The following is a 15,948-nucleotide window of genomic DNA, read 5'->3' as shown; positions in this document are numbered from 1 at the left end:
ATACCGTAATAGTCCACACGGTGGGGTCAGATAATAGATACTGGTACATGTACCAATTCAAAACAGAAAATTAATTTGTACAAATCAATAAAAATCAATAAAAAATTTCAGATAGTAAATTATAATTGATAATACAATTCCAACAGTTTATTTCAATAATTTCAGAAAGTCAATAAGATCAAATCAATCTAAAATCAATCCTGTTCCCGGAATCCTAATGGCATGAAATAAATAATAAATAAATAAATAACAAGAAAGCTTCATAACACACAAAAGAAGGATAAAGAGTGGCAAACCCTTTATATTAAGAACATACAAAAGAAAGATAAAAGTGTTCAGGCATCATACACAAGCATAAGGAAATATCATATGGAGTCATGGTGTTAAATGCTCAAACCCTTCCCCTAAAACAAAAAAGCAAACACTTTTAAGTACTAATAAACTGAGAACATACTAAAGAAGGATAAAGAGTGGCTCTACTCTAATCACTATAGGTAGCAATTTTGTCCATGATATTTCCTAAGACCTTCTTGGACTCTCCAAGCAACTTGATGCTTACGTTCAGCTTCTCACGTTTACCAGCAACTGAGGGCGATTCTTCCAGCATTCTTTCTATTGAACCTCCATGATTACTAATCAACTCGCTAATGATCTCCTTTTCCATCTCCTTGTTCACAAGATTTTGAACACTGAACTGCAAATGCAGAGCCATAGAATCAACCAATCTCCTCAATACAATCTTCCAGTAAGCAGTCATTCTCATCTTCAAGTCAAAAGCTTGGTGCAGAACATTCTGATATGCTCTGATATCCCCAACTTCAACCACTCCAATACCTTCAATCTCTGCGCTAGAATACCCTTGTGTCAGGGTTGTATACCTGAATGTATCCTGTTTCTCCATGAGCTTGTTCCATTCACTCATGTAGTCAGGACTGCAAGTGTAATCTGTCATCTTCTCCATTTCAACCATTTCTGTAACCCAACTGATAGACTGCTCTTTCATTTTGGATATAAGGTTATGGCCTGCTCGTCTGGTAGATAACTGAAGCTGGAAGTAATTCTCAGAGTGATGCATCAAAACAGACACTACCACACTTTCAATGTAAGCCCATATTTTTTCAACGAAATCGATAGGCATTCTTGATATCCTCCCAACTTTTCTCTGCAGAATACTCAGGAAGGCAGTGCGAGGAAGGAAATTTGGCAGTTCAATCCCTCTGGATTCCTCAAGAACGCTAATCTCCTCCATCAGGAAGTTCCTTCTAGGATCACTTTCAGGGCAGTTATGAAGTTCATTCGAGTAAAGGTTGAGCATTTCAACCAATCTAGCAGTACAATGCATATGATGATCATCAAGGTACTCATCAAACTCTCCTCTAATAAGGATTTTCTTGAGAGATTCCTTGGCTGATCCGACAATGCCCATGAAAGCTGTCATGACTTCAGCCGGAGAGGAAAGGGTCTTAGGCATCCTATTCAGCTCTGAAATACTTGCATTCAGCTTTTCATTAATCTTTCTCACTATATCTGGCAAGCACCTGGCTATTATAATTGCTTGAATTTGAGTCAGTTTTTGAGCCAGAACGGGAATACCCACCATAGATTTATCAATCCTGGAGAGAAGTGGATGACTTCTGAACAATTTAGCTTCTTCCTTTCGCGCATCTTCATAGGATTCATCACCAATTCGATTCCTCACACAGACATAACCCAGACCTATATTCACATCATCTGCAGTAACCTTCTCAAGCAGCCCTTCAGGTGCCTTGTCAGACTTGGTGACCACAGCAAGAGTTCTCTCACCAGTCTTGTCCACTTGCTGTGACATCCTAATGGATTCACAAGTGGGAAAATCCACAGTTGCAGATAAAACATTAAGAATGATACTCTCTTCAGGCCTTATATACCCCATGATAATACCTGCAATTTGCTCGTAAATATCGGCGGGCTGACCATGAACAGGAACTCTAGTGATTCCAGGGAGATCAATCATTGTAAGATCAGGAACACCTTTCTTTTTCACAACCAGAGTTAATGGAGTGTTTGATATGCCCTTTCCATCGCCTGCAATCTCATCTGTGGCAACATTAATTGCATCTGCAACGCGGGCTTCATCAGTGTGTACTATTTTGCCATTGAACTCCAAGAAAAGCTCTGGTGCGAGAGATGGGTAGTGTTGCAGCCTCATTACAAGGGGCACTCTGGTGCAAATGCCCTGGCCACGAGGAAGGTTGATACCGGCTAGTGATTCAAGAACGCTGGATTTGCCAGCAGATTGATCCCCAACAACAACGATGGTGGGAAGCTGTATGCCTTCTTTCATGACCATGAGGTGTCTTAGCTTATCAACTGCATCAAGAAGTGGACGAATATGATCGTTGTAAGATGATACGATGGGTACATGGGTTTCCATATTTGCATCTTCTTCTTCATTAACGACAGCAAGTGAATCCTCTCCATATTCTACAAGCTCTTGACCATTTTCGTAAGAAGCCATTTTCTAGGAAAGAGAGAGAGAGAAAAAAAGAAAATTAGAAATTTTGGTTTTAGAGCTCAAAGAAAAACCAAGGGAGAGATTAGAGAGGAATTTGTAATTGGATGATTTAAAACTACGTGGGATGTTGTTCAAATGAAGTAGGAAGAGAGAATTTATGGAGAAAGTGAAGGAGAGGAACAGTGCTGTGCTATTATTATTATTATTAGATATATATATTTTTTTATTTATGCAGTTTGAGATTTGCTCGATAAAGAGAATTTAAAAAAAAAAAAAAAAAGCTTGGTGGGGAAGGGGGAAAGTGCAATGTGGATTCCAAGGAAAAAGATCGGAAAAAACAAAAAGACCAAGAAAAAAAATTTAAGTCTTTTGCAAAGGACCAATCAAAGCAGAGTGGTCTCTTTTTCTTCTTTCTGGTCTGCTGTGATGGTACCCGACTACTTCAGCATGAAGGGGTTGACCCCTTCAGGAGGAAGGAACCAAGAGTCCAAGGAATTTGCTTCATTTTCATTTGCATGGAAAAAAAAAACATTTTATCGAAAAGTTATAACACATATGGTTCGATAATGGTAATCAGCCATTGTTACTAATAAATGTTAATTTAATATGGTGATGAAAATAAATGTTACTAATAAATTTTAATTTAATAGTTTTAAAATTATTTTAAAATTATGAAATTTTAAATTTTAATTAAAATATTATCTGCATGATTTACTCAACCATAAATTTTATCTAAATGCATGAATTCATAAAAAACTGAAATCCATTCAATGCTTTTTTAGAAGATTATTATTATTATTAAAAGATATTCGAATTAACGAAATCGTTTAATTAACGGGAATACTCCTCCTCGGTGAGGTCCTGCATTTTTAACAGGAAAAGAGATTATTTAAATGATTTTTTTATTTAAATGATTGTGTTGATACGTTTTCTTTCTTTCTTTTCCTTTAAATTTACAAAAAGTTGATGCTTTTTTCTTGTTTGCCTGAATTGGTGGCTAAGATTAATGTGTTTTGATTAATGTCTGTTGGAATATTTTAATCTCCGTATGGAATTGTCTTATTGATCTGCACAGAGATATATAAGCAAAGTTCTTCTGCAATTAAAATTAAGTTGGATTGCAACACAAAATTGCATACCACTAATGACGATGATATATAATTAAATTATTTTTCAATGTCAATGCTCATCAAATCAAATACTAATTATATATAGTTGGGAATGAGAAAATAGCATTTCAACTAAATTTTTTTGGTCTGTATTGTTAGGTGAAGGTGACGACTGACTCACAATTAATTAAGTTTGTAATTAACAAGTAATTCTATGCGCTGATCAAATGTACTAAATAGAATAGGATGGTAGGTATTGAAAATGAGAATTATGCAACATGTTTGATAATTGCTATGGTAGCATCACCATGCATGATGCAGATTCAAGATGATAGGTATGTGTAGTACTTTTGTTTTGGGTATGTATAAAAAATTAATTTTTAAAAGAGAGGAAATTGTTGTTATGATTTGAATTCCTGAATCCTGATTTTATATACAGTAACTTAATCAATATCCTATTAATTAGAGATTGAAGAGATCCAAAAATCATCAATATAGGGGACAGAATTAGTCTTTGAGTGACCACATTGGCAGAGAAAACAGCACATGGCATCAGAAGTGCCAATGTGCTGATTTTTTACACTTCTCCAATGGTCTCTCTCCACCAAATTGGATGATTCTCCCCTTCAAAACATACCACCTTTATTATTTTCTACATGGCCTATATATATATTCTCCCATTATTCTGCATTTCAAGGACTGATTACTGCATATTTTCTTCCATTTCAAGAAGCAAACACATGCACCATTATTTCTTTCCTTTGGAACTTTTTTCATGGAAACAGCAACTAGGGTATTTGTCCAAAGAACAAATTCTAATTTGGGTGGTTCCCAACATTCCATATTTCTCTATCTCTAGCTATGGATCAATTCATTGTTGTGACCAAGCAAATGCCATTAATTCTTTGATATCCACATGACGAAGTTGAGTGAAAACCGAAAACCCATGTGCAATAATTTCAAGAATTTAAGTCCATATTTAATGAGAGAGAGAAAAAAGAGAAACAAAGTTTGATGAGTGCTGTAGTAGGCAGGCAGAATATAGAAGAACTCCTGAAAATAGGATTAATTCTGCTACTTCTTATATATCTTCAACTAGCCTACTTGGATCTTCCAATTCTATTAGAACCACAAGAGATGATGTTGGACAGCTTCTTGATATCCTTCCAGGAGGATCTCATTGGACCATACAAGCCAATATACATTATCCATTAGTTAAGAGTATGAAAATTGTGCTTTTCTTCTTATTATTTTATTTAATAATAGAAAGTAGCATATGAAATAATAATTGATGAGTTATATAGTAGACTATAACACTTAATTTATAATAATATAAATTTTATTATAATAATAATAATAAATTTTAAGATGGGTGATTGAGGATATTTGAATTTGAAACTTCTCCATCACTAGGATTTCTTTCAATCTATTTAAAGTTGATATAGAAAGAAAGCCACAATTTTGACAAAAATCTCTCCATCAGGTAAAGAAATTAAAATTTAGAATAACAACATATCTATATGTCAATTGACATTATTCGAGAATTTTGCATAATCTTCTAAACGTGTGAAGGAGGATAAATAATCTTATTCCTTGTGCACGTCAAGAATTTGCTAAAAGCAGATCCAGTAACGGTTCCAAAATAGATATTTGGCATCCTACAGTCATTCATTCCCTTCAAATTCAAATCATGCTTATTCCTTTTCTGCTTTGGCTTGGTTGCTATATAAAAAAATAATTTATCTTAATTTTCTTCCAATTTTCTTTCAGGGAAATCACTAGTGAGGCCTTGATCTAGTAGCTAACTATCCAAGGCTGAGGCCCTGAGACTTTTTAGAGGTCTTAAATTCAAGTTTCACTAACTTCTTCTGATCCAATGATTATGTTGTACTTGTACTCAGATCTCAATAATTAAAAGAAAAAAAAAATGGGAGAAATGGGAAAGAAATTTTAAGGCGGCCTGAGGTCTTGGATTGGAAAATTTTGAGTTAGGTCAAACTCAGGGGTTCAAGTTTAACAATGTTGTCAAACTGGGTCCCAGTCTGAAAATGTATGTGCAGGACAATCTTTAGTTTAGGGTGGGATTGGTTTGGCTCCCAAGCCCATAAAGCAAAATTGATCAGAAGCATATTCCTAGTCCCAGCATTTGTTCGTCTATATCTTCAATGAATCATGGTGGGTAATGGTCCAAGAGACTGGCGTTGAACATTTTTTGAGAAATGTATGCAGCTGTCCATTTCAAAAACCTATTCAAGAGAAATTATTCAGAAGAGTACATGAAATCTGCAATGAGAATGGTACAGCAACGAAGATTAGTCTTAGGAAACCAAATTATTGAACTTTTTTGAGGCATAAAGAAAGGGATCATGATTACAGCGTCGTGTGACCTTTTAATATGCTGTGGCTGTGCTATTTTCTTGAATTCAAAAATTGTCAACTTATGTGAGCTTGGCATGGTTGCTTTATCTTTATGCAATCAAACAAAAAGAAAAAAAAATTATAATAAATAGACAGGTGAAAAAAGATTTTTTAAAAATCCATTATTCAAGAGTATACAAGAGGCACACATTGCATCTGAACATTATTTTACTATTACAAGATTATACAACTCATCAATAAACTTACATGAAACCCCATTAAGCATAAATCCCTCACCCCTCCAAAACTGCTAAAGTAAAGCATCTTAACTACAATCACAGGAAATGTAAATATAGTAAATAAATAAAAGTCAACTTAGAACTTCAGCTGCAAAACCCTCAGAAGATCGATTAACAGGAATAAAGGATGAAGGTGGTTTGGTCACAGCAATCAGAATATCTGCATAACCAACCATGCCGACTAAAACATCATCGCCGTTATCCTCAGTCACCCATACATGGGTTGCCCTGTGAGATAGCATCTGAGCCATGACAGCAGCCAATGAACTCGAAAGTTTACATGTTAGGGGTGCACTTCTGCCCCTATACATGCTCCTGCCAATTCCAAAACTTGAGCTTCCTGGATTGAAACCAATGCTTCTGCTGCTGAATTTCCTTGCTCTTGTTGATCCACCATCATTAAACATATTATTCTCGCCATTTGTTGAGTTGACTGTAAAGTCAGGAAATGATCTTGTAGTCAAATTGTCATCAGCCCCCATCACAAACTGCCCAGCTGAAAGATTGGCTAAAGCCCATACTGCAGCCAAATAATCACATTTCCATAATCTGGAGGCTGATATTTCCCCTATAATCTTAGAGCGACCATCTGGCATGGGCTTAACAATGGCAACAGCAAAGGAGTTGTCACGACCCAAAATTCTGAGCTGTGACCAGCGCATAATTTAAATATTTTTAAATCATGCAAATCTTATCAGAGTATCTTGAATAAATATATTGTCATTTACTAATAAAAAAAATGACAAAATCCAAATAAACAAAACACTGAATAAATATCATAAATATCTCATAAGTAAACTGCGGAGTTTCTACAGATTTCAAATAAAAACTTAAACTGTTTAATAAACTAAACTAATTATTAGCCCGAGGAAACATGAATTCGGGCATATCATGAGAACAAATCAAACATTGTCCATTTCCAAATTATACTGATTTGAAACAGATAACAGATAAAGAAAACGTGGTTTGAGCTAATGCTCAGTGAATGATAATTATAACAAACAACGGAATTGAAACAGACAGACGCTTGATTAATTTTACAATAAATTTTTTATTCAATAAAATCATGCTTATGCTATCAAAATCATTAGTAAAATAATTTTCATAAAATATATATATAAAAGAAATTCATTCAATAAAAATTTTATGGTACAATACATACCCCATATCACCGAAAGCCAGATGGTAAGCGTGCTACCAGATATTAGATACCTTCCTCCTTCTTCACGGGTATCAATGCATATGATACTAATACAAATCATAAATTAAAATGATACATGACTCAACAATGCAATCTAATACCGTAATAGTCCACACGGTGGGGCCAGATAACAGATACTGATATTCAAAATAGAAAATCAATTTGTACAAATCAATCAAAATCAATAAAAAATTTCAAATAGCAAATTATAATTGATAGTACAATTCCAACAGTTTATTTCAATAATTTAAGTCAGTAAGATCAAATCAATCTAAAATCAATTCAGAGTAACACATCGTTAATTTTTATAGTCAGATATCAATCAATATAAAGATATTAAAAGTCTGTTTCCGGAATACTATTAACATAAAATAAATAATAAATAAATAAATAACAAGAAAGCTTCATAACACACAAAAGAAGGATAAAGAGTGGCAAACCCTTTATATTGAGAACACACAAAAGAAAGATAAAAGTGTTCAGGCATCATACACTAGCATAAGGAAATATCATATGGAGTCATGGGATTAAATGCTCAAACCCTTCCCCTAAAACAAAAAAGCAAACACTTTTAAGTACTAATAAACTGAGAGCATAATAAAGAAGGATAAAGAGTGGCTCTACTCTAATCACTATAGGTAGCAATTTTGTCCATGATATTTCCTAAGACCTTCTTGGACTCTCCAAGCAACTTGATGCTTACGTTCAGCTTCTCACGTTTACCAGCAACTGAGGGCGATTCTTCCAGCATTCTTTCTATTGAACCTCCATGATTACTAATCAACTCGCTAATGATCTCCTTTTCCATCTCCTTGTTCACAAGATTTTGAACACTGAACTGCAAATGCAGAGCCATAGAATCAACCAATCTCCTCAATACAATCTTCCAGTAAGCAGTCATTCTCATCTTCAAGTCAAAAGCTTGGTGCAGAACATTCTGATATGCTCTGATATCCCCAACTTCAACCACTCCAATACCTTCAATCTCAGCGCTAGAATACCCTTTTGTCAGGGTTGTATACCTGAATGTATCCTGTTTCTCCATGAGCTTGTTCCATTCACTCATGTAGTCAGGACTGCAAGTGTAATCTGTCATCTTCTCCATTTCAACCATTTCTGTAACCCAACTGATAGACTGCTCTTTCATTTTGGATATGAGGTTATGGCCTGCTCGTCTGGTAGATAACTGAAGCTGGAAGTAATTCTCAGAGTGATGTATCAAAACAGACACTACCACACTTTCAATGTAAGCCCATATTTTTTCAACGAAATCGATAGGCATTCTTGATATCCTCCCAACTTTTCTCTGCAGTGCGAGGAAGGAAATTTGGCAGTTCAATCCCTCTGGATTCCTCAAGAACGCTAATCTCCTCCATCAGGAAGTTCCTTCTAGGATCACTTTCAGGGCAGTTATGAAGTTCATTCGAGTAAAGGTTGAGCATTTCAACCAATCTAGCAGTACAATGCATATGATGATCATCAAGGTACTCATCAAACTCTCCTCTAATAAGGATTTTCTTGAGAGATTCCTTGGCTGATCCGACAATGCCCATGAAAGCTGTCATGACTTCAGCAGGAGAGGAAAGGGTCTTAGGCATCCTATTCAGCTCTGAAATGCTTGCATTCAGCTTTTCATTAATCTTTCTCACTATATCTGGCAAGCACCTGGCTATTATAATTGCTTGAATTTGAGTCAGTTTTTGAGCCAGAACGGGAATACCCACCATAGATTTATCAATCCTGGAGAGAAGTGGATGACTTCTGAACAATTTAGCTTCTTCCTTTCGCGCATCTTCATAGGATTCATCACCAATTCGATTCCTCACACAGACATAACCCAGACCTATATTCACATCATCTGCAGTAACCTTCTCAAGCAGCCCTTCAGGTGCCTTGTCAGACTTGGTGACCACAGCAAGAGTTCTCTCACCAGTCTTGTCCACTTGCTGTGACATCCTAATGGATTCACAAGTGGGAAAATCCACAGTTGCAGATAAAACATTAAGAATGATACTCTCTTCAGGCCTTATATACCCCATGATAATACCTGCAATCTGCTCGTAAATATCGGCGGGCTGACCATGAACAGGAACTCTAGTGATTCCAGGGAGATCAATCATTGTAAGATCAGGAACACCTTTCTTTTTCACAACCAGAGTTAATGGAGTGTTTGATATGCCCTTTTCATCGCCTGCAATCTCATCTGTGGCAGCATTAATTGCATCTGCAACGCGGGCTTCATCAGTGTGTACTATTTTGCCATCGAACTCCAAGAAGAGCTCTGGTGCGAGAGATGGGTGGTGTTGCAGCCTCATTACAAGGGGCACTCTGGTGCAAATGCCCTGGCCACGAGGAAGGTTGATACCGGCTAGTGATTCAAGAACGCTGGATTTGCCAGAAGATTGATCCCCAACAACAACGATGGTGGGAAGCTGTATACCTTCTTTCATGACCATGAGGTGCCTTAGCTTATCAACTGCATCAAGAAGTGGACGAATATGATCGTTGTAAGATGATACGATGGGTACATGGGTTTCCATATTTGCATCTTCTTCTGCATTAACGACAGCAAGTGAATCCTCTCCATATTCTACAAGCTCTTGACCATTTTCGTAAGAAGCCATTTTCTAGGAAAGAGAGAGAGAGAAAAAAAGAAAATTAGAAATTTTGGTTTTAGAGCTCAAAGAAAAACCAAGGGAGAGAATTAGAGAGGAATTTGTAATTTGATGATTTAAAACTACGTGGGATGTTGTTCAAATGAAGTAGGAAGAGAGAATTTATGGGGAAAGTGAATGAGAGGAACAGTGCTGTGCTATATTATTATTATTAGATATATATATTTTTTTATTTATGCAGTTTGAGATTTGCTCGATAAAGAGAATTAAAAAAAAAAAAAAAAAAAGCTTGGTGGGGAAGGGGGAAAGTGCAATGTGGATTCCAAGGAAAAAGATCGGAAAAAACAAAAAGACCAAGAAAAAAAAATTCAAGTCTTTTGCAAAGGACCAATCAAAGCAGAGTGGTCTCTCTTTTTTTCTTTGTGGTCTGATCTCAAACTGCTGTGCTTGTACCCGACTACTTCAGCATGAAGAGATTGAACCCTTCAGGAGGAAGGAACCATGAGTCCAAGGAATGAACAACTTTTCACAAGAAATTTGCTTCATTTTCATTTGCATGGAAAAAAAAAAAAACATGTTATCGAAAAGGTGTAACACATATGGTTCGATCATAGTAATCAGCCATTGTTAAAATATGGTGGTAAAAATAAATGTTACTAATAAATTTTGATTTAATAGTATTAAAATTATTTTAAAATTATGAAATTTTAAATTTCCATTAAAATATTATCTGCATGATTTACTCAACCATAAATTCTATCTAAATGCATGAATTCATAAAAATCTGAAATCCATTCAATGTTTTTTTAGAAGATTATTATTATTATTAAAAGATATTCGAATTAACGAAATCATTTAATTAACGGGAATACTCCTCCTCGGTGAGGTCCTACATTTTTAACAGGAAAAGAGATTATTTAAATGATTTTTTTATTTAAATGATTGTGTTGATACGTTTTCTTTCTTTCTTTTCCTTTAAATTTACAAAAAGTTGATGCTTTTTTCTTGTTTGCCTGAATTGGTGGCTAAGATTAATGTGTTTTGATTAATGTCTGTTGGAATATTTTAATCTCCGTATGGAATTGTCTTATTGATCTGCACAGAGATATATAAGCAAAGTTCTTCTGCAATTAAAATTAAGTTGGATTGCAACACAAAATTGCATACCACTAATGACGATGATATATAATTAAATTATTTTTCAATGTCAATGCTCATCAAATCAAATACTAATTATATATAGTGGGGAATGAGAAAATAGCATTTCAACTAAATTTTTTTTGTCTGTATTGTTAGGTGAAGGCGACGGCTGACGCACAATTAATTAAGTTTGCAATTAACAAGTAATTCTATACGCTGATCAAGGTCAACATATATAAATGTACTAAATAGAATAGGATGGTAGGTATTGAAAATGAGAATTATGCAACATGTTTGATAATTTCTATGGTAGCATCACCATGCTTGATGCAGATTCAAGATGATAGGTATGTGTAGTACTTTTGTTTTGGGTACATATAAAAAATTAATTTTTAAAAGAGAGGAAATTGTTGTTATGATTTGTATTCCTGAATCCTATTTTATATACAGTAACTTAATCAATATCCTATTAATTAGAGATTGAAGAGATCCAAAAATCATCAATATAGGGGACAGAATTGGTCTTTGAGTGACCACATTGGCAGAGAAAACAGAACATGGCATCAGAAGTGCCAATGTGCTGATTTTTTACACTTCTCCTATGGTCTCTCTCCACCAAATTGGATGATTCTCCCCTTCAAAACATAACACCTTTATTATTTTCTACATGTCCTATATATATATTCTCCCATTATTCTGCATTTCAGGGACTGATTACTGCATATTTTCTTCCATTTCAAGAAGCAAACACATGCACCATTATTTCTTTCCTTTGGAACTTTTTTCATGGAAACAGCAACTAGGGTATTTGTCCAAAGAACAAATTCTAATTTGGGTGGTTCCCAACATTCCATATTTCTCTATCTCTAGCTATAGATCAATTCAGTGTTGTGACCAAGCAAATGCCATTAATTCTTTGATATCCACATGACGAAGTTGAGTGAAAACCGAAAACCCATGTGCAATAATTTCAAGAATTTAAGTCCATATTTAATGAGAGAGATTTTAACACCCCAAAATTTTAAATTTTATGAGCATTTTTGGTATTTTAATTTTATTTAAATTTTAGGAATTTTTTTGAGATTTTTCGGATTTTAAAAATCGGGTTCGATTTTCCGAAAATATAAACTTTGATGATTTTTAAAAAATTAATTTAAAGACCACGTGGCAAAACTAAAAATATATTTGGAGTCTACGTATTTTTCTGAGTTTTCTGAAATTTTTTCGGAATTTTTGGATCTCGTTTTCGATCCCGAGGCAGAGTAAAAATTCAAAATTTTGTATTTCGAATCGAACCGGCCGAATCGAACCGGACCGGATCGGACCGGTCGAATCGGACTGGCTCCCTTTCCTTTTTTCTTCCCCGCGCGCGTCGTTCCCTCTCCCCTTCTCTCTCTCTTTTCTCTCTCCTCCCTCCTGGCCGACCACCTCCCTGCCACCCAGTAGGCCGCGCGCCACCCACCTCCCGGCCCGGTGGCCATTGCTGTATGGCGGAAAACGGGCGCGATCTCCCTCCCTCGCGCGCGTCGTTTCGGCTTCTCCGGCCAAAATCCGGCCACCAATTGGACCGGGTCTTGTGTCTAAAATCATCTGCTCGGCGAGAGCTTTCTATAGACACTAAGAACGCCGAAATCCATCCAGCGGTTTGTCCGATTTTTGCTCGGGAAGATTTTAGCCCATTTCGACTTTTGGGCTAGATTTCTCGAAACCGTGAATCACGAGAAAACCGAGGGTACCAGACGCTCCACTCGTCGAGAGCTTGGCGACATAAATTTCAAATTTTTCCGACACCGTTTTGGTGGGTCCTGAGCTTATGATGTTTTTCGAGCATTTAATGAGCTTAGAAAATTCTGAAAAATTTATGTACTAACCCCCGTATTATGGGCTTCATGTAGGTATCCTCGATTCGCGGAAATTCTCTGATTGGCCAGATGCGAAATTAGGCGAACGGACTGATTCTGGAAAAGTCTCCGAATTGGACCGAGGTTTTGGCTAGCCCCCCATTGTCAGACGTCCCGAGTGCGTTCCGGAAGTCGGAATCGGCAAAGGTAAACCCGAACCTTGCTTTTTTGTAATTTTCTAGTGCTTAAATAAGATTAAAAATCCATAAAATATTCGTGGTAGCTTAGAAAATTATGATTCTTTTTGCAATAGCTTAGTAATATTGTTAAGGACCGCAGGGCAAAGTTTTAGAATTTTTAGAGCTTGTTTGGGCAGTTTTTACAAAAATGATCAATAATAAGGACTAAATTGAAATTTTGCGTATTGTGATGGATGACTGATTTGATGGGCCCAGGAGGGGCTGTGTGATATGATTGAACTGTGGATATATGGATTGTGAGTATAAAAGTGTGTTTTGAACCCTTTTGCAGGTTGGGTTGGTCCTAGGTATAAGGGAAACTCTGCCGGATTTTCGGCACGACTTAGGACGTATTGGTCTTTTTTTTTTTCTTTATTTGTATTGAGTCAAATTTATTAAATGATTGTAATAAAATTGTCAGTGAGCCGATGACCTTCTTCCTCACTTCCGCCACGGTGATTGTCGTCAAGTCGTGAGTAAAATATTAATTTTAATTGTAATTTCGATATTATTATATGTTCAACATGCCCATGCATCACTTATATGCATATATTTATGTAGTTAAACTCTAGGCACGATTTATGATGCATTGATAAATGTTAAAGTGCCATGATGTTATTGTGGTAATTTGGAGCAGTGTGCGTGCGTTGGCGTGCGTGTGATGTGGTGTGGACTATGGATAGGACGGGTAGTCACGGCTTAAGTTCTTCGCTGGGACCCGATCCTTCGAGGGGTAGTCACGGCTTGAGTTCTTCGCTGGGACCCTCGATTTGGTTTATTAAGCGAAAGTCCGGCTTGAGTTCTTGGCACTGAGTTGGATTTAAGAGAGTCGTATAGGGATCGGCTCCATATGTTATGATTGATGCTACAGGGTGCGTGAGTGCTCCAAATTACCTTTTGATGTTATGATATGAAAATGATGTTGATGTTGCATTTCACTCTACAGGGTGCATTAGTTATAGATAGTTATAGAGATTATGGTTAAAATTGATATTTTACTCTCTGAGTCGAACGCTCACTCCTGTTCAATATTTTTTTTCAGGCTATAGGAGGATTTTATTTTGGTTAACCTGCTTTTCTCCTTCGCAGGTTGTTTATCAATATTTGTGTAATTTTATTTACTCCTAGAATTTCCGCATGTGTTAGAAGTATTTATTTGATTATGGTCTGTAATATTATTATCATGTTGGACCTGTAAACGTATAATGATATGCATGTTTGATGGATTGGATGAGGAAGCTGAGCTCCCATTTATTTTTATGAGGATATGAGTATGTGGAGGGTGAGCTGAGCTCCCCAATTGAGTATTTATCATGTTTACAGGTCGGGTGAGTCGAAAACTCCCCGTTGGAAAGTCCATTTTATGGCCGGACTCTGTCCGTTTGTTTTCTTGATATTGGGCCCAAATGGGCCTTAGAGTTGGGTTAATGAACAGTTAGGCTTACTACGGGCCTCGGGGGCTTTAGGCTGGCCCAGGTCCTAGTGCGGGTCTGGCCCATAGGTTGGGTCGTGACAGAAAAAAGAGAAACAAAGTTTGATGAGTGCTGTAGTAGGCAGGCAGAATATATAAGAACTCCTGAAAATAGGATTAATTCTGCTACTTCTCATATATCTTCAACTAGCCTACTTGGATCTTCCAATTCTATTAGAACCACAAGAGATGATGTTGGACAGCTTCTTGATATCCTTCCAGGAGGATCTCATTGGACCATACAAGCCAATATACATTATCCATTAGTTAAGAGTATGAAAATTGTGCTTTTCTTCTTATTATTTTATTTAATAATAGAAAGTAGCATATGAAATAATAATTGATGAGTTATACAGTAGACTATAACACTTAATTTATAATAATATAAATTTTATTATAATAATAATAATAAATTTTAAGATGGGTGATTGAGAATATTTGAATTTGAAACTTCTCCATCACTAGGATTTCTTTCAATCTATTTAAAGTTGATATAAAAAGAAAGCCACAATTTTGACAAAAATCTCTCCATCAGGTAAAGAAATTAAAATTTATAATCACAACATATCTATATGTCAATTGACATTATTCAAGAATTTTGCGTAATCTTCTAAACGTCTGTGAAGGAGGATAAATAATCTTATTCCTTATGCACATCAAGAATTTGCTAAAAGCAGATTCAGTAACGATTCCAAAATAGATATTTGGCATCCTATAGTCATTCATTCCCTTCAAATTCAAATCATGCTTATTCCTTTTTTGCTTTGGCTTGGTTGCTATATGAAAAAATAATTTATCTTAATTTTCTTCCAATTTTCTTTCAGGGAAATCACTAGTGAGGCCTTGATCTAGTAGCTAACTATCCAAGGCTGAGGCCTTGAGACTTTTTAGAGGTCTTAAATTCAAGTTTCACTAACTTCTTCTGATCCAATGATTATGTTGTACTTGTACTCAGATCTCAATAATTAAAAGAAAAAAAAAAGGGAGAAATGGGAAAGAAATTTTAAGGCGGCCTGAGGTCTTGGATTGGAAAATTTTGAGTTAGGTCAAACTCAGAGGTTCAAGTTTAACAATGTTGTCAAACTGGGCTCCAGTCTGAAAATGTATGTCCAGGACAATCTTCAGTTTAGGGTGGGATTGGTTTGGTTCCCAAGCCCATAAAGCAAAATTGATCAGAAGCA

At 35.9% G+C, this 15,948-nt stretch overlaps 3 protein-coding genes across 3 annotated transcripts; all 3 read right to left on the bottom strand.

The window, feature by feature from the left end:
* Window positions 1–276: 276 nt before the first annotated feature.
* Window positions 277–2,616, bottom strand: LOC131178770 (dynamin-related protein 4C-like). Its single transcript, XM_058144637.1, has one exon. It carries the CDS (start codon window positions 2,495–2,497, stop codon window positions 482–484), a length of 2,016 nt encoding a protein of 671 aa, XP_058000620.1. The 5' UTR covers window positions 2,498–2,616; the 3' UTR covers window positions 277–481.
* Window positions 2,617–6,331: 3,715 nt separating this feature from the next.
* LOC131178461 (CBS domain-containing protein CBSX6-like) lies at window positions 6,332–6,922 on the bottom strand. Its single transcript, XM_058143425.1, has one exon. It carries the CDS (start codon window positions 6,920–6,922, stop codon window positions 6,332–6,334), a length of 591 nt encoding a protein of 196 aa, XP_057999408.1.
* A 969-nt stretch (window positions 6,923–7,891) lies between these two features.
* LOC110664137 (dynamin-related protein 4C) lies at window positions 7,892–10,224 on the bottom strand. The gene is given in 2 exon segments (XM_058144636.1): window positions 7,892–8,771; window positions 8,773–10,224. Coding segments are annotated over 2 exon segments (1,998 nt in total). The 5' UTR covers window positions 10,086–10,224; the 3' UTR covers window positions 7,892–8,086.
* Window positions 10,225–15,948: the final 5,724 nt, after the last annotated feature.

Source organism: Hevea brasiliensis, chromosome 3, assembly GCF_030052815.1.
Source record: "Hevea brasiliensis isolate MT/VB/25A 57/8 chromosome 3, ASM3005281v1, whole genome shotgun sequence".
NCBI classification, from domain to species: domain Eukaryota; kingdom Viridiplantae; phylum Streptophyta; class Magnoliopsida; order Malpighiales; family Euphorbiaceae; genus Hevea; species Hevea brasiliensis.
This window is presented reverse-complemented; position numbering and strand designations above follow the sequence as displayed.